Here is a 25,497-nt window from a genome sequence, read left to right on the forward strand (position 1 = left end):
GCAGAGAGAGTTGAGGTTGGGTTTGAGGAAGCACTGAAGGAACCTTATTGGTGTAGCTTTAAATGCATCCGACATGTCGCCTCTTTAGGGAGGAAATATTCCATTTTGACTCCAAGGTTGCTGCGACCATCATTCTTATCTCTTTCACTTTTTGTATATATCTCTCTGCCTATTATTTATTTATTGATGTTTTATTTGAAATTGCTTAAACGTCCCTGAAATTTTTAACAGTTGCTGAAACTTTTCTTACTTTTTATTAATAGCAATCAGTCTGAAATTTTTCACACCGTTGCATCCACACCCTTTCATTAGATTCCAGAGCGAACGATAGGGTAAAATGACCAAAATACTAATGAGCATGTGTTACACACCTTAATGTGCTTCGTGGTCGCTGATCAGACCATTAATCCACCTTAATTTAATATTTGACTGATAAGTACTAATTAGTTCGAATAATTTATGGTTACTGTGTTATATATTTTTAATGGGAAACGTGTCTAGCAATTTCCATGTCAAATTATTCCTTTGATTCAGTTTTGGGAAGAGTAGAAATGTAAATATATACACTAAAATGATCTCACAATCACATGCTTTATCTCCGTCACTTCATGAGTGATATTTTGACCGGTATAAAACCCTATCTTATCATGTGTGGGCAAATCTCACGGCTACAAGGGGTGTGAGTTAGGTGAGAAGACCAGTTTTGTGAAGAGGATATATTCCAACTCGAAAGTCGAAACTGAGTGTTATATTTGCAATAGACGGGGGGAGGGGATGTTTCAGCAACTGACGAAAACATCAGGTCAAAGTTTCAGAAATCTGCATTAAGCAGCTGAGCTGTAAGTATTTGGCATCTATGGCTTATATATTGTCGTGATCCTTCCACATGGTGTGAGTGGCATGGTGTTGTAAGTCGATTTTCTGACACGTATTGTACGTAACAGACAGATGCTGATGCCACGGTTCTCTCCGGGGCTTTCATTGTTAATGGACACTCCACCCGAGACTGACATTACATTTAATTGTGGTAGAAGAGATGTATAGATAGATAAGAGAGAGAGAGAGGGGGGGGGGGGGGGAAGCCTTCCATTATTCCCTCCATCTTTCGGTCTTCAATTGGGACCATTTGGTCCATTTCTCAAGTCTCTTAAACAGCCATCACCACTCTGCAAAGGGCAAAAGCCATTAGATCGGGATTTTCGTCGGTGCACACTTTGCAAAATTTGGATTGGTTGGTTTCAACTTTAAAGGCCTAACATCTTTGTCTGTACTCTGTAATTTAAATGAAGAATATAAAGCGGTTATGGACCTTATGGTGACTTGTTTGTTTCAGCAATTTTGAATTTTGATGGTGTTGGATTCATTGTCCATGTAGCTAGGTTTGTTATTCAATGTTGAACAACATTCTTCAAAAGACGACTATTCATGATTGAATAGCTTTTCCCACGCGAGTATGAATTGAGAAAAGCATGCGTACGTCCATGAACTTAGTTGTGCACTGGTTTTCCTTTCCCTACATTCATCAATATCAGGCTTTGTGCCATTCGTAAAAGGCATCTGGAACTCATCGCAGTGTTCATTCTTAAGGTTTAGTTAGGGAGTAAACAAATTGAGGGGTCATAGCTCAGTTGGTATGTGGATGATTTGTCTCCGTCCACATGCGGTTTTGAGTCCCACTACTATTTTTTTAAGGCAAAATATAATATCCGAGCAAAAATATAAATCTCTAGAAATAACAAAATATTCACAGTAGATAAAGAATAAAATGAAAAAACTTTTACAACAAATAAATACCGAGGCAGAGATGGATAAATACAACCACAATTCACGATAACTTTAATCATTCATAACCATAACTGTCGGAGCTAAAATCAAATATGTACAATGCAAATGCATACAAAATATAAGGTTTTATGCTCTACATATTTGTATTTATATTTCTTCTAAATGGAGTCTTAAGGTTTTATTTTACTTCATTTTTACTACAATCAAATAAAATAAGATAAAATTTAAAATAAAAATAAATCAAAATTTCACCCAAATTATTTACACTACGATAGGTATGCATTAATGCAAAGAAAAATTACATTACAAACAAACACAGACTAAGTAACTAATTCCATGTCTTGGATATTCAACAATAAAGTGAAAAATAGCTGTCACGGAATGCAAGTGCTAATTGCTTGTGACTAATTCTGTAATTGTAAGAAACAGGAGAGTCATCCTCAACTTCATCACTCATCAGTGTAATATGGGCCCTTAGTGACCTCATCTCATATGCCCAATCAATTGATAGATCCAAAACTAGCAAAATAAGAGTTAGAGACATGTCATAGTCGAACATGGGCCGGTGAGCATATGTCCAAATAAAAATTAAGTGAACTGTTCAACAGAATTACAGAATCACCAGAAGACGTCCTACAACAAAAAGTAAAGCAATAGTCCAACACAACAAAATATCACAATTGAGCTCAGAACTGAAAGATCCATCCATGATCCATGAGCTATTCCACTTGCAAGTCCCGAGACAGGGACGAACAAGGACTCCCTCCTGTCCTCTGTTCCTTTACAAAGGCATGGCTGCTTTCGGTCCACACTTGCTGTATTGCAGGCTTGTGATGCACAAAGTATTTAATTAATGAAACCGGATCTGTTCTTGTTCCTCACTCCGACCTCACAACATCTTTTCTTAATACACAGTGGGGTGTGACTAAGATCAGTGTGAAGAGCGCTCTGTGAGGAACAGATATAAATTCTTAATTGATTGCTTCAACTGAACTCACTCGATTGATAGCGGAAATGTCATCCTTATTCTCGTCCTTGCTGCCTTTCCGTCATTCATTGGGCTTCCCCTCTCTGCATAGTACAGTTGATAAACTGCGGCTTGGACCACCAAACATCTACCCATGCTTGCATCGCAGACACCATTTCAGATGGTTACCTTGCTTAATTCATCTTCCTCATGACTCACAAGGATGGGAGGCCAGCAAGGGGTAGAATGAATTACCTATCAAATTATTTCAACCTGCAGCTGCAAGGACTCCATATTCCAAAAGAAAGGTCCCTGATTCCTAACATCTTCCATCTGGATCTGATATCTCTCTCTCTCATTCTCCATTGATAAGAACCCCGGCCCTTTTAGACTAGATGGGTGGAATTTCAGAGATCTTTTAGGAAAACTTTGTTATAATTGTCCAGTTGGTGGTGGTTCTTTGAGGGTGGAATTGCTTGCTCATTTGCAGGGCCTTGAATATTAATTATTTGCTTCGTGGAGTTATTGGTGTAAGATGACTGCCTAATAGCAGCACTTTCTTGCAATCCTCAATAAAACATGGACACGCCTGCAATCAAATCAAGAAAGTGCAGAAATATATAAATATTTTCAGAAATGACAATATAGGAAATCAGAGATTGGTTATTAGACAATGTTGAGACACTCAATAAAATGCGACAAGGTTCAAATGATCAATACACCCCTGATAAGTGGGAAGGTTCCTGCAAATAAAATAGGAGTTGAAGCTTAAAAGTTAAAAGCTAAACTGAAAAATTATTATACCCATATTAAGAAATAAGGTGTAGAAAATGTGAGATTTCATACAACAAAAGTAAAATAAAGAAATAAGGTTAAGAATTTTATTTCTTTAAGGGAAATTGTCTAAAATTTACCATGAATTTTCAATATTTCTTTTAAATTCATCATAACTTTTCAAACGTCTAGGAACCCATGTCAGTAACGTGATGTTAAACAGATTAACGAGTATTAGTTGATTACCATTTAACCCTTTATAGAAAAATATAAGATAGGCATGTATATTTTAGCTAAAAAGACATGAAAAAAAGGAAAAAGTTCAAAAAATATTTTCAAATATAAAATACAAAAAATCACAGAAATTAGAAAAATATCATAAAATATAAAAATTAAAAACAAAATAAAAAAAATTATTTTTAAATTATATAAACAATAGAAATAAAAAAAAAAGAAAATAAAAATAAAAAACACAGAAATTGTAGATAAATAACAAAATATAAAGGAAAATGTATAGATTATAGAAAAATAGAAAAATGAAAAAAAAAAAGAAATTATAACAAACATTGGAAATTATAGCAAAACACTAAAAATGCAAAAAAAAATTGAAAAACACAAAAAAAAACTCAAGAAAAATATAAAGATTGGATAAAAACCAAAATTTTCAAAAAAGATAATCAAAACTGATGAGGGGTAATTGGTCCTTTAATGATATCATGACATGTGGCATTGCAGAACATGAGAGTGACATCTTGGCACCATGTAAGAAGACCTCAGGAGCACTTTGGACACTTAACAACCGCCTTGACGACCTCGACACCACTCCGATAGGCTGAACTACGAACAACCAAGCAAGACCTCATGTCGGCGTAAGAGGTAACCTACTTCCACCAATCAGACCCGACTCCGCTAAGCAACCTGCCTAACGTGCCAAGCAACCTCCTTCTTAAGTGGGTTATCGCCTTCGAATTCCCCAGGATCACAATGCCACATCAAAAGAGCTGGTTATCACCCCTCCCGCTTTGGGCAGGATTGGATAAACGTTACCCACTTATGCGGAGTCCACCTCTAGGCATGAAACCACCTCCAAACTAGATGGATAGGAGATCCCGGACACATTTCGTGAGGCTCACAATAGCTCGTCTGTATAAAGGCCTCACCTCCAACCTCACAAGGTACGTGCGATTTAGCTCTCATAGTTCACTAGCTCTCTAGTTTTCAAGCTTTTATCTCTCTCAAAGCTCTTTACTAACTTAAGGATCAGAGTGCCCACTCCAGATAAAGAAATTGGGACACTGATAATCACTTTCTTGCAATTCAACCAAGTGACCTACTCAGTCCGGCATTCGAGCTGTCTGCTAGTGGGGAGAACCAGATCGTGCATCATCAATTGGCGTCGTCTATGGGAACCACTACACAAAAGCCCTGTTCTCATACTCTCTCTCTCTCTAACTATATGTTCGATGGAATCTTCCAACAACAACGTCAGCAACAATGCACACATTGATGGGACAGTCACAAGGGGGTAGGACCAGCACGCCATGAGCCCTAAGGTCCCCTCTATCACTATCGGGCAGTTTACTATGCCCCTAACCTTACCATCCATCCATCCTTGTCATGTAGAACCCTCTACCCACCGTGAACGCGTCTCTTCCACCAGTCAAGCCCTCCGTGGTTCCCGTCAAAATTGATGGTCACCAGTTCAACGAGCTAGTATAGTTTTCCCATGGGATTGACCTACAGATGAGAACGTGCGAAGGCCATTTTGCCACATTAGCAGGGATGCAATAGAAACAACAACAATCACAACACCAACAACAATAGGTCGCTAGGCAAAATGTTAACCAAAATCAGCAGCCCGACGACCAGAACCAAAGTCAAGTATTGGACTCACCTCACCATCATGACGACCAAAACCAAGTTTCTGCCATGGAATCAACCCGAGCTATGATGTCTAAAGTCACCAGCTCCACTAAGGGGTCCTGAAGAAGGCACCTCAGATGTTCACGCCGCAATGTGGGAAGGATTCACCTCACCCCGAATGACAACAACAAGGTAGAAAAGAAGGAAGAAGAAAAGGAGGCAATCCAAATTGCTACCTCGTCAACACAACCGATGACCGCACTTTGCTACTGGCCGTTGAAATCCTCATGACCCCAGGGCCTAAGGACTTTAAGGCCCCTAGCCTAGAATTATACGATGGAACAATTGATCCAATCAACCATCTCGATAGCTTCTAGGCTCTAATGCAGCTACACGGGGCCAACAATATGAGTGTTTGCATGGCTTTCCCAACCACCTTTTAGGGTATAGCTCGGATGTGGTACTCAAGACTGGAAACAGTCTCAATTAAGAAATGAAGCTAGTTCGTTGACACCTTCACCACCCATTTCGCGATGAGTAAGCTCTTCTCGAAGTCAACAACCTATCTTTTGAGCATGGTCCAACGACTAGATGAGAAGCTCCAGGACTACATTGAGCTCAAGCTCGAGCTCAAGCTTGATTCGAATTAGAAATGGAGGCTCAATTTCAACTCAATTATAGAATCTGTGTTTGAGGTCGATTCAGCTCGAGCTCAATAATAAATCGATCTTGATCGATCAATCGAATTCGAGTTCTCTGGTTTTTTTTTCTCTAGTGAGCCTACTCAGATTACAATCCATGAAGCATTTTCACATGCTATGATATCACGTTTGTGCATTATGTCCCAACTATAAAAACTAAAAAAACTCAAACCCAAAATAGAATGAGAAGAAGATGAACAAGAAAAGGCAAATCTAGATATATTGTTTGTCCCTCTTCAATGATTTGAACAAAATTTGTACTTCTTTTCCTTGTCTTTGTCTCACCTTCAACGTCCGTAGTGATCGAGTGACTATGAATAAACAAGTGTCGGTTGGGCTAAATAAACTTTGTGACTGTGAGAGGTAGAGGCTACGACTTGCGAGTCTAGACTATGAGTCTACAAGAGTGAGAGACTGAGAGCTATGGTGAGAGGCTAAGAGCTTGAGAGGAGAGGACAAAGGAGGAAACTAAGGGGAGGTCTGAGATTGAGTATTCAGCTGGCCAGGGCTGGAGGAATAAACTCTATGACTGTGAGCCTGCGACTGCGAGAGTGAGAAACTGAGAGGCAAGAGCTATGGTGAGAGGTGAGAGCTTAAGAATGAGAGGAGATGAAGGACAGAGGAGATCGAGTGTTCAAGTGGTGACTGCCTGATTGGTGAGAGGCTGAATAAACTCTATGAGTTTGTGGCTGTGAGCCTACGAGTGTGAGAGACTGAGAGGCGACAGGCGAGAGCTGTGGATTGGTGAGAGGAGACTAGACAGGAAGGAGAAGGACAGAGCCAGAAGGAGATCGAGTTCAAGTGGGTCTGGGTAGGTCGAATAGCGGAATAGGGTAAGGTCATAAGGGTTTTGCATTTCTCTTGCAATTGCTACTATGTATAAGGGACCACAATTATAATATAGTTTAACCAATAAAATTTATGAAAAATGTATATATCTCATTTGTTAAACGAACATAATTGAGAGCTCAATAGCTCGTGAAAATCTCAACTCATGTCCACCCCTAACTACATCAAGCAATTCAACCTTGAGAGGTTTCAGATACCTAACCTCATCCTGGCCATAAAGCTCCATGCGGTAGTTAATGGTATTTGACATCCTGACTTGTGCTAGGACTTAGGAGGTCGAGTTGAACCCTCTGGCCTATATGGAGGAGTTCCTCAACCAGGTTGCCAAGTTCATGAAGGCTGAAGAAGCGTCGGGTCTCGGTTAGAATTGAGCGGTAAATGAATGAGATCAGAAGATGAGTTTAGGATCAACAAGCAAAGGCAAAAGAGTAAGTCGTTGAAACACAACAAATCCCCCCATAATTGGCATAGTAGGTCACCACAAAGAAGGAACAGGTCCCCTTACAGAGGCAGTAGGTCCTCATGCCAGCATTCTAACCCCTCCCATTCAGAACCAGAACTAACTTCCTTGCTGTGATGTACGGGGAGGTCCTCATGCCAATAGGTTCCCTGGTACGGCCTCTGTTTGGCTCCTCCATTGTTTCTAGACCACCGATCGACTATGTATCCCTCATTCCTATTGTATAGAGAGGTGTCTTTAATGGTGTGTGTCGTCCTTTCTTCACACCTCCAGAATTGGTTGAATGTCTCTACCTCCACGTTCTCGATGCTGATTCTGTAGGTGGGGCGCATGGCCAGTACACACTGTTTGACGAAACTCTTCTCTGTAGCATGTTCATCGAATACAGGGTGCATTAGCTTCTAGAATCTCATCACATAGGCCAAGAGATCCTTTATCGGTCCTTGTTCTACATTCCTCAAGTCGGCCATTGTCAGCTTTCTCTCCAAGGTGAACCACTTTGATAGGAATTTCTTTGCCAGCTCACCCCACAAATCAATGCTCCCGGGGGGTGAGACCTATGAATCATGTATATGCTGGGCCCGTCAAGGATTTTGAGAACTCGCGTACTTTGAGATTCTCGTCGAGAGCGAAAGAACGAGGATATCTTTGAACTTGCTGAGGTGTTCTTGTGGGTTACCCCTTTGTCCATCGTACTACGACCATTACTGTGGAGAAGTGTACCCGGCGAGGTAGGGTTTGTAAAAGATGCGGTCAAAATACGGCTTTTGTAAGATGGCCAAATACTGCGCTCAGTTGCGGCTTTCAACCACTAGCCCCTGGACGTATTCCCGTAATTCATTCTGGCTAAGCAGGGTTTCTGTCATCATGTCGGTGTGGAGGAAGGTTTGGGACTGGTTTGACAGGGTGGTGTTCTTTTTGGGTTGGTGTCGGGCCAGCCCTATTGGACTCTCTGGGACGACGAGAATTGGGTTGGAGGCATGGCGGCTGGGACTAGTGACACCAACAAGGGTGGTGGCGGGGGTGAAGGGGGTTTCTTCAGCTTGGGCCAAACGTTGAAGCAGGATTTGGAGGGTGCTCTTTGTCTCCTCCTGCATCTGTTCGAGCTTTTCAAACAGGGTTTCAAAAAGTGCCTTGAACTCATATACCTTGTTCGAGAGGATTTCGATGTCAGCCTAGATGGGTGTCTCTATTTTGGGTTGGTTCTTCATTCCCATGTTGGTCTTTTCAAGACGTTGCTCTACTCTTTAGGGATGGTTGTAAGGTTAATCTTTCGTGTGGCTATTCTCTGTGATCAAAGACAAACCAGAGATTTTACCGTAGGTAGGGTAAGGCTTGGCTGGGGGATGGTTTCTTTGAAAGACAGAGAAAGACCCGAAATCAAGGGAGATTGGCTCTCGGGTTATGGTGCTAGGTAGAGTAAGGAGTCCGAGGAAAATGGGTGCTCGAATGCCGAGTGCTGAATGACTTCCAATATGAAGAGGATCTCTATTTATGGAGGAGATCCCAAGACCCTAGAAGGTAGGAGACAAAGATGCTCGCCTTCGATTATGAAAGGGGATATTGTGTTTGCTGTCAATCATTAAATGCACTATTGGGGTTTCTCCACATGTCTTGTGGGGATCTTCTCGAGGATCGACTTTCCGTTTACTCAATTGCCCACATTACTCACATGTGCTACCACCTCTTGTATGCCTTAAACAACGTGGCGCTCGTGATGTCACTGCTTGGCGAGCGATGTCTTGTTAGCTCTATGTGGCATTTCGCCGCATCTTCTAATGGGTCATGGGTTTATCGCGTGTCTAACCACCCGCGGGCCTCGCCGTTGGCTCGGCCCGAGTTTCTCTTGGCTCGGGCTACGAGTGGGCTAGTCGAGGGCATGCGATGAACCGTGGGTTTATCGCGATTCTGCAATGCATGATGTGGGTTCATCGCAGGCCTATGGTGCATCGCGGGTTCATCGCAGTAGGGAAGTGAGCTGTAGGTGTTTCGTATGCAGCCACGTGGTATCATTTCAGTGTTTAATGTTCTCTGAGGGACTGAATGAACACTATATAACTACACTCTGAATGCGAAGAAAGGGGAGATCCTAATGAAAATAAGGACTGCCGAGTATGTCAAATGGCCACCTTGGATGAAAGGGGACCCCACCAACACGAACTCGAACAAGTATTGCCACTTCTACCGGGACACCGGCTATGATACAGAAAACTACCATAATCTCAAGGGCTAGATCAAGTAGTTGATTCATCGAGGTTACCTAAAGCAGTTTATCAAGCATGAAGACCACCACTAACTTGCCGACCAGCCCAGAGAAGCATCGTAGTCAAGCAGGGATCAGAACCAAGTTTCAAAGTATCGACACATGTCGATACGCCTAGCATATCGGTACTTTTTTTTAGGTTTTATTTTTTCAAAACCAGTTTAGAGGGATTAGTTTAAGAGCCCTGGCTACCCTCCGAACCAATGTCTGACTTGATACAACCTTGGGAGAGGCATACCGGGAAGCACCTTAGCAGAGCGGCTCATCCATGGTGTAATCAATATGATCACGGGTGGGTCCATTGTGGCAGGATGCAGCACCTCAGCGGGAAAGAACTCAGCGTGAGAGCTTATGCATGAGGATGAGAAACCGCCTAAGCACCCTCATGTGGAGGAAGTAATCTACTTTATCGAGGATGACGCTCGTGGGATCTATTATCCACATGACGAAGCCTCGTGGTCAAGTTAGTGATAAACGATTTCAAAGTAAAGTAGATCTTGGTTGACTACGGAAACTCTGTGGATATCATCTTCCTGAAGGCGTTTGAGCGAATGGATCTTGAGAGGAAGTACTTGCTACTAGCAGACATCCTCCTAGTTGTCTTCAGTGGAGAAGTAGTGCGGCCTCTAGGCCAAATAAGAGTGCCTATAACAGTGGGCTCGCCATCGAACCATGTGCACTTCGACCACTACTTCCTAGTGGTCATGACTCCTTTACCCAACAATGCCATCTTGGGCCGACCGATCATGTATGCACTCAAAGCTGTAGTGTCGACTTATCATCTATCGATGAAATTCTTGATAGACTATGGAGTGTGAGTGGTGCGAAGAGATCAGTTTGAGTCGTAGAAGTGTTATGTGATCACACTCAAAGGGAAAGGAATTTAGGTCGTCGATGTCGGTATGGAGCCACCAGAAGAGAACAGTGACGAGAGAGCTATCCCTATGGAGGACACCATCCTAATGCTGGTCTCTGATATCGACCCTGTGAAGACAGTGCAGATCATAATCTGGAAGAAGAAAAGGAACCTCACCTTAAAGTGGTGGAGGATAGTGGACAAGGAGGTAGGGAATTTCCTCGTAGTAGACTTCATTAGAGAGGTTCAATACCCGACCTCGATTGCAACCCTAGTGCTCATGAAGAAGGCCAATGACAAGTGGCGCATGTGCATCAACTACACCGACCTCAACAAAGACTGCCCAAAGGAAAACTTCCTACTCCCTTGGATAGACTGCCTGGTTTTGCGACCTAGGGGTTCAAGTTGTTGAGTTTCATGGATGCTTACTCCGGCTACAACAAAATCCAGATGGATCCAATTGACTATGAAAATATTGCTTTTGTAACTGAAATAGGCTTATACTGTTATAAAGTTATGCCCTTTGGTTTAAAAAATGGTAGAGCGACCAACCAATGCCTTGTAAGCAAAGTATTTTTTGATTTAATTGGAAATAAAATTAAACCTTATATCGATGATATGGTTTTGAAAACCTAGTTTTCAAATTCTTAAATTTCTAAACTAAATTGCATTTTTGATATATTAAGAAAATACAACATAAAGCTCAACCCGAACAAGTGCATCTTTGGTGTCACGTCAAGCAAGTTCCTTGGGTACATAGTGAACCAACATGACATCGAGGCCAATCCAAACAAATCTATGCCGTCCTAGATATGAGACCCCCAAGGTCAACTAAAGAATTCCAAAGGCTAACAGGTTGGATAGCCGCCCTAAACCAATTTATGTCCAAGTCAACTAAGTGGTGCCTTCCATTCTTTAAAGCCATAAAAAAGAACCACGGTTTTGAGTGGACCAAAGAGTTCCAACTCACATTTGACGAGCTAGAAAGGTACATGATTTCACCACCCTTGCTAATTAGGTCGGAGCCTAGAGATGAGCTATAAACCTCTCAGTGAGTGATGAGGTAGTCATCTCAGTTTTAACTCATGAGGTGAATAGGGTGTAGTGGCCAGTCTACTACATAAGTAAAGTCCTACATGCCGCCAAGATGAGGTACCCGAATATCGAAAAGCTAGCCTTCTCAATTGTGCTAGTAGCCCGTAAACTACACCCCTACATTCAAGCCCATACCATTGTGGACCTAACCAATCGACCTCTAAAGCACGTCCTTTAGAAGCCCAAGGTCTCAGTTAGGTTAACAAAATGGGAAATCGAGTTCAACGAATACGACATCCAGTTTGAGCCACGCCTAGCGATCAAGGCCCATGTCCTGGTAGACTTCGTCACCAAGTGCATGTTCAACACGCCGACCTGTGAAGTAGTCGAGCCCGTGGCCACCTTGGAGGCATCTACCGGGACAGTGCCTGACTTGACTTAGAACAAAGAGCCTTGGATCCTTCATGTGGATGGCTCGTCCAACCAATGCGAAAGCGGAGCTGGGCTAATCCTCTACGGACCTAGCGAGGTGAAATTGGAGTATACTCTTCAATTCGCGTTTTGAGCTTCGAACAATGAAGTTGAGTATGAGGCACTTAATGATGTGCTATCATTGGCAAAGAAGGTTGGCATGAAACATCTCATGGTGTGTAGTGACTACCAATTAGTGGTGAACCAAGTAAATGGTAAGTATGAGACTTGGGAGCCCGCCATGTTAGCCTACCTAACCAAGGTTAGAGAACTTTTGCTCCACTTCCACTCTTGCTATATCCAACAAGTTCCAAGGCCTGAGAACACTGAGGTTGATGCACTCTCGAAGCTGGTCGACGCAACAAACATCTTGAAGAGAACAATCTACATTGAAAACCTACCATGACCTAGCATAGAAAGGGTGGTAGAAGAGGTCATTCCTGTTTTGGCTACGAAACCAAGCTAGATCGACCTAATCATTGACTATCTGACTATCTACGCCATGGGACCCTACCAGTGGAGCACAACGCAACTCATAGGGTAGAGCGGTAATAAGCTCACTATGTTATCATTGGTGAGCAGTTGTATCACAAGTCACTCACACTCCCCTACTTGTGTTGCTTGCGACAAGTAGAAGTGAACCAAGTGCTACGTGAGATCCACATAGGTTTCTATGGACACTTGGGGGGTAGGGCACTGACCTAGAAAGCTCTCTATGAAAAGGCTATTATTAGCCCACAATGAAGGCAGAAACAGTGGAGTTAGTTCAAAAGTGCAACAAGTGTTAGTGTTACACTGACATACCACATCAACTCGTTGCCGACCTGAGGTACCTTACCAACCCGTGGCCATTCGCATAGTGGGGGATAGATATCCTCGATCCCTTTTCCACCTACGACTAGGTAGAGGAAGTTCTTGGTGGTCGTGTGGGCTATTTTACTAAGTGGGTGGAAGTCGAGCTGTTAGTATCCATCAAAGCTTGTAATGTCCATAATTTCTTTTGGATGAACATCGTCTGCAAATTCAAACTCCCCAAGGTACTGATATTGGACAATGGGAAGTAGTTTGAAGACATCAAGTTCTAGAATTGGTGTGCCAAAATGGGAATCCAATAGAACTTTACCTCAGTGGCCCCCCAAACAAACGGTTAGGCCAAAGTGACGAATAGGGCGATCCTCCATGGAATGAAAGATCTACTTTCCCAAGCTAAGGGTTTATGGGTGGACGAGCTGCCTAATGTTATCTGGGTCTACTGAACTACTATCAAGATGACGATTGGAGAGACTCCTTTCAACTTGACATACAGGACGGAGGTTGTCATCCCAACCGATATTGAAGTGTCGATCTTGCAATCTGAGACATAAGACGATGAGGCTAACAAGGATGAGCTACAGACTAGCCTCGACCTAGTGGAGGAGGTCCGTGACTTATCTTACATTTGAATTACAACATACTAGCAACGGGTAGCTCAGTACTACAACGCCCAAGTTAAGACATGCCAATTTCGAGTTGGCAACCTAGTACATAGGAAGATTATGGTACTTGAGCCCAACATAGGAAACTTAACTCTGAACTGGGAAGGCCCATACAGAGTACTCAAGGTGATCGATGAAGGTATGTACGAGCTCGAAATGTTGGAGGGGAGGTAGGTACCTCGTGTGGAGAATGTTAACAACTTAAAGAGATTCTACTTATGATGAGTCCGGAAGTTTTGAGCTACGTCCGCGAGAAGAACAAAAGTATAGACCACCCGCTACGGCAACCTGGTCAAACGAACAAAGTGATGTCAAACCGGTTTTAGCTCTAAGGCCCCCAATGCCGACCTAAAAGATGTTGGCAAATGGTACATCAATATCGTTTTTGACTTAGCCAAAATCATAAGCCTAGTCACTTTGAGACCTAGGCATAGGTACACCTCAATAAACTCTGATCATGTTTTAACACTTAGTCTATTTACTAGTGACTAAAAATAAAAGGCAAGAAAGGGGCACAGTATATGTAAAAAAGTCAATTCTATTGAGTAATGCAAAAAGTACATCATACATCGCTACTAAAAAAAGGAAGAAAAAGAAAAAGATCTTTCTAAGATTGTTGAGCATGGAGGTTCGGCATACAACATATATATAGGGGGGTCCAAGAAAAGAGGTAAGAAATTCAAATGTCTTTGGGCTCCTCAATGCTGATATCGTCGACTCCATTACTGCTAGTACCAGCTCCGCCATCTGTGCCACCATCAATGCCCCTAACGACCTCGTCTTCCTCCTCGGAGTTAGGCTCCTGATCAACCCAAGCCATCCTCTCGTCGGTGCATGCGGAAAACTCTTCAGCTTGGCCAATTCGAAGTTGGGGTACACCGAGGCCACCAGCATCCAACATAGCTTGAAACCCTAATGGAAGGCGCCTATCCTGAACTCCTTCCACTCCTTTAGAAAGTTGGGCAAAGTTTTGAAGTCCTCAACAACTCGGACCTCAGTAGCATGGACTTCGTCGAGGAGTTTCCCTTGAAGTCAGCTATATTGGCCTCCTTCTTCCATTACTCGTAGCCTTTGGCTTCTAGCTTGTTGGTCAATTTCTTAGTGGTGCTCGCTAAGTCAGCACTGTGACTTCACTCCTGGACAATCTCAACCTTTAGGTCATGGACAAGTCGGCTAGCTCGTTCCAAGTGAGATCAGTGCTTCATCACCTCCTCCTCAAGAGCATGGGTTCTAGCAGCTCCCTTCTCAGCCTGACCTAGCATAGCATGGGCCATGGTGTCTGCCTGAGGAAAAAGAAATGGTGTATCTGCAACAAGATAAAATTTAGCAAAGTATGAAGGAAGACGTTGAGCGCATACCACTAGGAAACAATGCGTCAGCTTCCCACCTAGTTCATCAAGACGTGACTCATGGAGCTTTATGACCTCGTCTAGGAAGACGACCTCCTTGCTCTTTACTAGGGCAGTCCGGAAGTCCATGATGGTGCGCTTCTCCTCGGAAGTGGCCTCAGCATTTGGAGTAGTGGTCGCCCCAGCCCCGAGCTATGGAAGGGGCTCCTCGGAAGTCCGAGCAAGATCCCCTACGAATGTTACCACTCAACGAGGTCAACCACCGACATGACTTTGACTGCTCTTTGTCTAGCAGGATTGGAAGTAACAACCTGAGGAGTTTCCTGGGGAGTCACCTTCCTCTTCTTCCTCCTCATATCTTGGAATAGCCCGTGTGTTCTTTCTGGAGAGAGAGAGAGAGAGAGAGATGTTCGATTGAGAACCAAAGACAAGGGCTGGCAGATACCAGCTTGTTATTTATATTCTCTTAAAATAGTAAGATTAAAAATTACAAGAACGCCACTGGCAGAAATTCCTAATAATAAACAAATAACAAAAAAGAAAAAAAAAATAAAACTAGCTGATAGCACCTAAGTTGACCAGGCTAACAGGATACTAACAACATATTAACAGCAAACCAATAAATAAGTTTCACAACACCCCCCTCAAGTTGGGTTGTATATGTCTATCAAGCCCAACTTGTCACACAACTCATTGTGCCATGAGTATGGAAGTCCTTTTGTGAGAACATCAACAAGTTATTCCTTGGAGTTGACATAAGGGATGCAAATTTCCCTTTTTTCCATTTTTTCCCTTATGAAGTATTTGTCAACTTCAATGTGCTTGGTCTTCTCATGTAGGACAGGATTGTTGGCGATGTTAATGGATGCCTTGTCACAGTAAAGAAACATAGGATTATGAACAGCAACTCCAAGCTTCACTAGATGATTTTTTAGCTAAAGAACTTCAGTCACCCCATGTGCCATAGCTCTCTCTCTCTCTCTCTCTCTCTCTCTCTCTCTCTCTCTCTCTCTCTCTCTCTCTCCATATATATATGTATTTATGTATGTATGTATGTATCAACTAAAAAAGAAAAATGAAAAAACAATCATTTTTTAAGTTATATATTTTAGAAAAAACAAAATAATTGAACTAATAAATTGATAAAATATTTTTTGAAAAAATCAAACAAAAATTAGACATTACATCCAATGAATATTGCAACAAATTTTCAAAAAAAAAATTCAATTAGTTAAAAATTTACAAAAGTATTTTTTGCATAAATTTGTAAAATGCTCAATGGGGATTTACATTCTAGATTCAAAAGAATACAATGCAAATGTTTCAAAATATAAAAAATCTCCAAATTTTTTTATCCTCTTCATTCTTTCAAATCCTCAAACTGGTGGATCTATGTGGCGGTAACCTTTAAACTAAAGATTTGAGTGTCACAAAGAGAGAGAGAGAGAGAGAGAGAGAGAGAAAGAGAGAGAGGCGGTGCAACCGCCGAAAGATCTAATGAGAGAGGCAAAGAGAGAGATAGTTGAAGATCTAATGAGAGAGGCAGAAAGGGGTGGTCAACAAAATGAGTGTGAGAGAGAGAGAATTTTGGGAGAATAAATCTAACCCTAAATGACCATTTTTTCCTAACTCTGCCATTCAGGGGCAATTTGGTCATGAAAATTATATTTATGTTGACATTGACAACTTCTGTTAATAAACATTAACAGTACTTTAACCAAAGGTGATTTTTGGAAAACAATAACTCGTTGATTTTAAATAAGTTATGGTGAATTTAAGAGAAATGCTGAACACTCGTGGTGAGTTTTAAAGAATAGCAATTTTCCTTTCTTTAATTGTATACAATTAAGTGAATTTTCGGTAAGAGTCTGGTTTGAATCAAGGTTCACTGATTGTACTGATTTGGTAAACTGTTCCTTAGTAGAATGGCTGCGGTATTTGTTTGACCAAAAAGACTCTAATCAAGACACTACTAAGGTCAATGAAGTGCTGATCGTTGCATGGTGTATTTGGAAGGCAATATGTGCTTTGATTTTTGGAAATATTTCACTAGAGCCACGAAGAATTTGGTTGCAGGCCTTGAACATGTTTGAAGAATTTTAGACCTGTCAAAGCGACTATTTGATGGAGGGAACCATGCATGATGCAGATTTACACCCTATAATGTTGCACAGCCTACTGTAGTTGTCATTTTGGAGACAACCACCGATGGGAGTGGTCAAGTTTAATGTTGACGGAGCTCATTGCTTGAATAAAGCCGGCGTAGGAAAAGCCATACGTGACTCAAATGGGAACATCAGTGCTTCTGCTTCTGCTTCTGCAAATTAAACCTGTTGGGGCTGGCTCTCCATTGGAGGAAGAGGCTTTGACTTTCTTGTTTGATCTTCAATTGGCTATACAGTATCAGCACCGAAGAATCACCCTTGAAGGAGACTCGTTACAACTTACAAGTTGTACCGGCCCTGTTTCAGGTTTTTTATTAATCTCTTTGACAAATTATATCCATCACCACGACATCACCGATTACAAGGCTCTCGAACAATTTGAAGACCTACACGCCAATCACATTCGACACTTAGGCTAGCTGTGCTTAGTTTAAAATTTGAAGGAAAAAGTATGGAAAGGGTGGGAAACCTATACAGTAGCCTTTGGTTCTGTTTGGTTTGTGAGAAGATTTGGATGGGATGGTAAAGTGTAAAAATTTACACTTCTACTGTTTGATTTTAGATATGGGAAAATAATGGGAAAAGCATTGTGACGAAGAGAAAACCGCTGTGGGGTGCTCTATTTCACCAAGATGAAGACGAATAATAGTTCATCGGCAGAAAGTGAAGACGATGAACGGTGCTACAGATCTAGGCTCGAGCGGGGCAGTTTGCAGATCTGGGTTCAAAAGGGGAGATAGCAAAAGAAAAAGAAAGAAAAACCGTCGCCGCTGCTCTGCTTCTGGGTTTGAACAGGAAAGGCAGCAGATCTGAATTCAAAAGGGGAGGTAGAGAAGAAAGAGAAGCCGTTGTCGTTGCCTTGCTTCTGGGTTCGAACGGGGAAGGTAACAGTTTGAAAGGGGAGGTAGCAGAAGAAAAAAGAAGTCACCGCTGCTACTCTTCTTCTAGGTTCGAATAGGGAAGGGGAGGTTGCACTGGTTCTTCATCGTCGATGGTAACGGTGATTTCTCAAAATTCTCCACCAGGGTCGCACGGTTTTGATGCGACCCCAAATCCACTATTTTGGGATCTGAGATCCCACATTTTTCTCATCCCATCCCTCTAATTCCCTTGAAACAAATGAGAGAAAAAAGAATATTTCATTTTTCTCATCCCCATCCCACAAACCAAACGGAGCCTTAGGGAACACCATGATGCATGTATTGTCCAAATTGCTGTTGAACCTTATTTTTCCTAAGGCTCAGTTTGGTAGGAGTAGAAATACAAATATATACTCTGCAAATACATACAAAATACAAGGTTTGGCACTCTACAAATTTATATTGTACTCCTTCCAAACTGAGCCTAAGCAATGGCATCAAATTCCTCCTTGTATTCAACATCTTTTAATGGGGGAGTCCTCCAATGTGTAATCGGAGTCTGTTAATGCTATGTTTGTAAAGATTTTCCTACCTTTCCCTTCCTTTCCCTACTTTTTCCTTCAAACCCAACACAGCATTAGTGATTGAATTGCCTAAGGGCCTTTATTTCCCAGTTCAATAACTCAGCTGTCTAATGTCTGCCTCAACGCAGTGGGAATATTGGAAGCCCACAACCAAGGAACCCCTCCGTGTTTTTGAAAAAGGCCCCATCGAACCCTTTAGGACTGGCGAATTATGAGCAACGAATAAAAGCAAAACAACGAATTAGGCTACTATCAATACGAATTGACCCTATAAATTAAAACTTAAAAAATGACCAAATTACGGGAGGAATAGGGAAAAACCAAAGATGCATGATTAACAACCTACCAACAAGGGACCACCGTAGGAATCCAGACCAACCGTCATAACTGTCATGACCATCTGGACCATCCTTGCTTCTTCCTGGATAAAGGAAAACAATAAAAGAGAGAAATGCCAGACTTGTAGATAAAACATAGTTGCATTTAAACATTACAAACACAAAGTCTAAGTGCCTAACACATTCAGGGGCTCCCCTTCAAACCCATCATATTACTTTTGCGGGAAAGTCTCGAAAAAAATTTTTGATCAACAAAACGGGTTAAAAGGGCGCAATACCTACATCTTTCAGGTTAACAGCAGAAGACGACATAAAAGGGTAAGAACAACAGGAAGAGACGGGCCTCACTTTAGCCATGTTCTCACAAGCATGCTTCAAAGGTACTACCCCCATTTTCAAATTGATCCAGCATTTGGACAACCTCTGTCACACCAGCTGCAATTTCATTCTGGATACCACCCTCAGGCAGATCGAACTTCCTCCTCTTCAAGGAACCTAACTTACCAGGAGGCTGGGGATCAACCACATCGAGCATTGCTTCCAGCTCATCCACCATTGATCTCCTTGCTGCTCGAACCATAAGATCAGCTCCCTAATACAATATAGAAAAAACAGATACAACCAAACCCAATTGAATGTTCGATTTCTCATGGATAATAATTACATGGATTTGGTAAATTTGAACACACCATTTTCAGAGATAATGTCTCCACAAGACATTCATTGAACAAAACAGTACAAATATGCTATTCCCATTGTCACACAGATTCAACATAGACCCAATAAATTATTACTTTTTAATTTGAAGCCTAACTAGATGGTTAAATTTGAGTAGCTAATAATGCGAGTATATGTTGTCTAAAAGCAATTTAAGATTTAAACAAGAGAAGTAAAAAAGGCTATGACACCCATTCAATTCTGAACTGGACTAATGTTTTGACACACTGGCTGGTAAGGAAGTTGAAATAAACTAAACTAGACAAGACTCATGTTGTAACCAGTAACCAATCATAATTCCAATTTCACTAGACGAGACTCATGGTTACCCAACAGCACTCATCACAGGTTTTGCTATAACTTGAACTGTTAACTACTTTATACATCAGAATAACAGAATTCCTTTAATTGGACAGGGCAAGGGAAAATTCATGAACGTAGTAAAAATATTAAAGCATTTTGATCAAAGGACTTAAAAATAAAATTAAATTATCAGACTACCTCTATAGCATCAACAGTGAGAAGCAGGACAATAATCTTCTCAGAGAACCTCTGCCGTTCCTCTGCATCACGGGCAATGCGTTTTCTGTAGCAGAAGTTGTTGAACAATGTCCTAATCTCCTTCAATTTGGCTTTGGCCACAGCCAGCTCTCTAAGTGCCCGAAGAGCTTGGGATCGACGGATCAAATAAGCTCTGAAGCTCATCTGGATCACTATGGCCGCATCCTGGGGAGACAATTCTTTCTTCTTCCCCTTACCATTGTGAGTCCTCTTAGCAAAAGCCTTACCACAACAAATAAGAAAACAAAAAGAAAAGGCCTCATTAATCAGCCGAGACAAATTTGCAGCTCCAGCAGTTGCAGTGCCGTCCGACGTTACTACCAGATGTCAGATGGGACTGCAACCTATCCAGCGATAAATTTTTGTTGCTAATTAACCAGTCATCAAGATAATTCCGTCAAAAACATGCCCACATTATCCAAACAAGTTAATCCAAGCAATTCCAACACCGTTAAAGTTGGAGGTTTTCCGGTCAAGGAGCTTTTGACCTGCCACTTTCAACTTCAGCGGTCCTGCAATCACCATCCACTATTCACCATTAAAGCAGTAAGTGGTGGAGGTAAACAAGGGAATAACTGGACCTGTTTAAGAACAATGGCTCCATGACCAGTCGGTTCTTCAATCTCCACTACACGTCTGGAGGGCAAATGTTTAGCGCCTTTGTTCTTAGGCTTGGAGGAGTAACCACTGTACTCTCCGGCATCGGCAGGAGATGTTGATGCTTTGAACGTATAAGTGTGAGAGATGGGAGAGTCTTTTCCCGGCCCTTTAATCTCAGCCGTCCACTTGAAATTCTTTTCTACACCTCCTGGCACACCGTTTTTGGATTTTCCAGCCTTAATCTCCGCTGTCCACTTATACTTCCGATCGAGGCTACTTTTCTCCGGGGATTTGATCTCCGCGGTCCATGAATACTTCCGTTCCAGATCATTGATCTTCTTGGCATTGAGGAACCGATCAAATCCCAGCTCGAGAGCAGAGACACGATTGCACAGGTTTCGCAAGTGGAAATCAGTGGCCGTTCGTTCTTGGTACCTCTTGTAAGGAGAAGAAAATGGGGTTTTGTCGATCTGGATGAGATCGGTAACGTTTTCGAAGACATTAAAGGGAGGCAACAGAGAAGGAAAGGAGAAGCATTGGGGAAAGAGATCGAAGTCAAAGAGGCTAGGCTTAGGGCCTAATAGATCGAGAGTGAAAGCAAGGTCATTTTCTTCTATGAATGAAGGGAAAATTAGGGGTTTGGGTCTGAAAATGGATGTCTCTCTAACGAAGAGAGATGGTGAAGGCTCAAAAATCTCGACCGTTCTGTATGTGCTCATCGCTGCTTGGTGAGTGGTCTGTCGAACGATGGAAAGGCGAATGCAAAAGAGGGATAGCCAGAACAGATCCTAAGTTCAACTGAAAACTTTTGATGAAAACAAAAGCATTATATTCTTGTAGAGCAAAGGCAAAAATAATAATAATAATAAGGTGGAATTAAGATTTCTAGGAGTGACTGAACAGTTAAAATAAAAAATAATAATAAAAATAAGGTGGAATCAATGAGACAAATGTCCGTGAAGCAGTCGGTCAGCTTGCGTTGCGTGTAGTGTTTCAGCTTTGACGGCGAGCAGAGCAGACGTATTTGCACAAGTGATGAACGAATTCTGAAGGATGAACTACACCAACCTGGTCCACCCAACCTGGCCCACATTTTGGATGGACCACGTTGGCATCGACGTGGGGCCGGGCCGCCGGGGTGCGGGGCCTGAATCTGCTCTCACATAACGCGCCTCACACCGATTTTACAGTATCTTCTGATTGCACATCGAGAACATCCCTCATATTTATTATTTATGGGAGATATTTTCAATACAGGATATTTTGTGGGATATAATTTTAATACAGGGTGGGATGTTGCCTAAGGTCGGTGTGGGACGCGCTCCGTAAAAAGAAAGATTGAGATTGAGCTTGGGGGGCTACCTCTTACTTCTCGACCCGAAGACATCGTATAATATCTTCCAGCAGCAGCAGAAAAAAAAAAAAAAAATCATCAGGAATTTACCCTTTGCATTTTACGGTGCCTGAAAATATTATTGTATTACGTACATGACACATGGTACTGAAGACTGGCTGCCTATTATCCATTATTCTATCTCAACGGTCATGATCACATAACAAGGATAAGGATGCTCCATTATAGGGAAACAAGACAATAGGAGAATGATTGTACTTTTATAAATGGAAAGTGACGCCAGTCCATCTGGTTTGACTGTTCAAATCGATCTTGGTCTGACAATACTGGTCCAACCACATCTCAACTTGAATCCTGGTCCTGTGCTAGTCTGAAAGCTGACTCTTGAGAACTGAAAGTGATTCCATTAACCTAATTGAGTGGAGTTCACATCTGCTCCCTTTAGAGGGTGCACCACATGCATATCTCAGCGAGCATTGGGAATATCTCCCTAATTTGTTAGTGGAAGATACTTCCAATAATATAAGTTGGGAATCTTGGGATGTGCTGTGGAATTTTGGACCATGTGACTGTTTGGGTTGCTTCACCCAAATGAGTAGGTTGTTTGATCGAATTGCAAGAAAGAGATTAGAGTGTTTGGGTTGCTTCACCCAAATGAGTAGGTTGTTTGATCGAATTGCAAGAAAGAGATTAGAGTGTTTGGGTTGCTTCACCCAGGGTGGGCACTCTAATGTTTAAGTCAATGAAAAGTTTTGAGACAGCTAAAAAAGTGAGAGAACTAGAGAGCTAGTGAAATGTGAGAGCTAAATTGCATGTCCCTTTCTTAGAAAATGGGGGTGCCTATATATAGGTATTGGTTGGCGTGAGCTTCATGCACTGCGTCCGAGATCCCTGGGAGGACATGACTTATTGGTTCGAAGTCCTCGGAGATAGTTTCACATGCGGACTAGGCTTTCGTGCCTTATCCAATTACCTTCGGAACGATCGGTGCAGGAGTTGACTTCTAGAGGATTTGGGAGTGATAAGATGCACGCAAAGGAGGTCGGTGAGCACGTCTCGTAGGTCGCCACCTGGACCTCAATCAGGTCGGTAAGTCCATCGGAGGAGGTCGCTCCTCATGCCAATATCCCTTGAACCTTTACTGATGAGGTACCACAAGTCGGCCCTAGATGATGCGTTGTTAGCCACTCTCCCGAGGTGCTCAGATTGGTTCCGAAGCTCCTCCATGACTTAATGAGGTCCACAGTTGTTCGTCTGACGTTGAGGTGTCATGCGGCGGTCTTGTTATACCATGCATTGCGATGTCACTGGAGGGCCAAATCACCCTTCATCAATTGGCCCCCCACACCTGAGACGAGGTCAGTTCGGCAAAGGAAGTAGCTTGCTATGGGTCTTTAGCCCAGAATAACTAGTTCGATCAATTTATTGGCATCAATCCAATTTTCTCCCCAAGTCAGAAGAGTCTAAGGTTTGAATGCAACATTACTAGGTCTTCGCCATCTTAATTATAGGGCACAAGAGCAAACTCATCTACTTGTGGTGAGGCGGAGTAGGCACTCCGATGACATCTACCGCACCAAGGATGTAAACTTCAAGGAGTTCTGTACTTCGGCCAAACACCTCAGGAGAGGAATTCATCGTGTCATCCTCAAGAGGGGCTTCAAACTACACAACCACCTCTTTAGGTCACTCCACTTATGCAGACTTCAACGCAATGTGCCTCAAGCCGGTCCTTGAAGGAGTAGCCAACAAGGTCAATGCGGAGCCTGAAACCAAGGTGGAGGACGACTATGAAGAAGTCGGACAAGTTTGCATGTCTGTCGAGATGCTAAAAGCATATTGGTTTCCTTTGAACTGAAGTACACTTAAGTCGTGGTGCTAAAAAGCGAACTAGCAAAGTTAGAACATTGTCGAGCTAGTTAGATGGGAGCAGACTGCACAGATTAGTCAACATGTCTTGAGGTCGGCTTGAGGGGACCTTAAAGCTTAATGTGGTTTAGCTTCCCCTTTTAAAATTTTCTAGCTGAGGTGTTTACAACGTAGGTTGGCTTTATCCTAGTCGCCAAAATGTGTGGTCAAGGTTTGCATTTGACGTAGGTCAAGGCTGCACCTGAGCCTTAGATGTAGTATCTTCATAGATTGTTGATGTTCCACGCACAAGGTATCTACCTCCCCTCTATGGCTTCAAGCTTGTACGTGCCTTCGTTGATAACCCTTAAGACTCTATAGGGGCCTTCCCATACCGGACCCAGCTTTCCCAGATTAGGCTCAGGTACCATAACTTTCTTGAGTACCAGGTTGCCAACTTGAAATTGGCATCTCTTAACTCAAGCATTACAGTACTGAGCTATCCGCTGCAAGTACGCCGCGGTCTGCAACTTCCTCCATTAGGTCGATCCTAGTCTGCAACTTGTCCTCATTGGCCTCTGGTGTTGCCGAAAGCGTGTCGTTAACCAATTCGGAACACCAGTTTAATATTTATATTTTTTTTAATCTCAAACAAATATAATTGCAATAAATGGGTGAGAAGGGGTCGTATCCACAGAGAAGCAAGGGAAAAATCGTTACGTACTTAGATCTGGGAAAGAGAATACAATTTGGAATTGTAGAAAATAAGAAAACAAAATTTATTAATACTGAAATTAAAGGTTCAAAATTAAACAAGACAATAACTAAATTTCAAAAATTAGTATAGTACTGAAATTAACAAAAGAAATAAATAAAAGTAATCTAAAATTCGGATCCAGTGGCGGTAGCTGCAAATTGGTTGGACAGCTTGCAGAAACCCCTCCTCACAAGAACTGGGTGTTCTTCCCCTCTTCATCCCTTGAACCCCTCGAGACACTTTCGCCTTGAACCGGATGAATTTAGATTGTAAAACAGAGAAACGAACAAAAATTAAATCTAAAAAGTGTTGAAATAAAAATAATGGAAAATAAAATGAAAAAAAGAAAAGAATGGTTGATCAAATCCAGTGGTGGTAACCGCAGATTGGTTGAATAGCTTGCAGGAACCCTTCCTAACAAGAACTGGGCATCCTTCCCACCCCCCCCCCCCTTCTACAACCCTTTAACTACTCAAGAAACCTTAGCCTTGTGAACTTGGTGAATTGACTAACCTCTTCTCTAGGGCCCTTGGAGTCCTTTTTATAGAGAATGAAGGATAAAACTAGGATTAGAGAGAAAGAGGGGGGTAGTATCTAGTTTTTAGCATAAACATGAGCATCCTAGGATTTAGAATAGAGGGTTAGGATTGTTCTAAGACAATCCAAAGGCTGAAAAGAAATGGAGAGGGCACCCAATATTATGTAAGGCTGAGATTTAATGGCTAAAGGTTGAATGGTGAAGATTAGAAGTTAGGTGGCTCTCTAAGGTTAGAATGCTAAAAAGAGAGTGCCCTAGAATGGATGGTAGAGATTAGAAGGGATGGAAGGTGAGGATTTACCAGTTCGGGGCGGCTAGGGTTTGTTA

General features: G+C 42.2%; 1 protein-coding gene and 1 long non-coding RNA gene across 2 annotated transcripts; both read right to left on the reverse strand.

The window, feature by feature from the left end:
• Positions 1-2,345: 2,345 nt before the first annotated feature.
• LOC148880337 (uncharacterized) lies at positions 2,346-18,878 on the reverse strand. Its single transcript, XR_016104533.1, has 2 exons — positions 18,804-18,878; positions 2,346-3,341 (listed from the first exon to the last, which is right to left on the reverse strand). It is a non-coding gene; the product is annotated as an uncharacterized LOC148880337 (long non-coding RNA).
• Positions 18,879-18,917: 39 nt separating this feature from the next.
• Positions 18,918-21,897, reverse strand: LOC148880338 (BAG family molecular chaperone regulator 7-like). The gene is made up of 3 exons (XM_088962195.1): positions 20,655-21,897; positions 20,014-20,295; positions 18,918-19,387 (listed from the first exon to the last, which is right to left on the reverse strand). Exons 1-3 carry the CDS (start codon positions 21,390-21,392, stop codon positions 19,157-19,159), a joined length of 1,251 nt encoding a protein of 416 aa, XP_088818321.1. The 5' UTR covers positions 21,393-21,897; the 3' UTR covers positions 18,918-19,156.
• Positions 21,898-25,497: the final 3,600 nt, after the last annotated feature.

Source organism: Nelumbo lutea, chromosome 1 (assembly GCF_056320005.1).
Source record: "Nelumbo lutea isolate HS-2025 chromosome 1, American lotus-T2T, whole genome shotgun sequence".
Taxonomy (NCBI): Eukaryota; Viridiplantae; Streptophyta; class Magnoliopsida; order Proteales; family Nelumbonaceae; genus Nelumbo; species Nelumbo lutea.

Coding starts and splice junctions, on each gene's coding strand:
- LOC148880338 (XM_088962195.1), bottom strand. CDS start 21,392: ATGAGCACATACAGAACGGTCGAGATTTTTGAGCCTTCACCATCTCTC. Junction 20,296..20,654: donor GAGCCATTGTTCTTAAACAG/GTCCAGTTATTC, acceptor TGTTGTGGTAAG/GCTTTTGCTAAGAGGACTCA. Junction 19,388..20,013: donor TCACTGTTGATGCTATAGAG/GTAGTCTGATAA, acceptor ATATTGTATTAG/GGAGCTGATCTTATGGTTCG.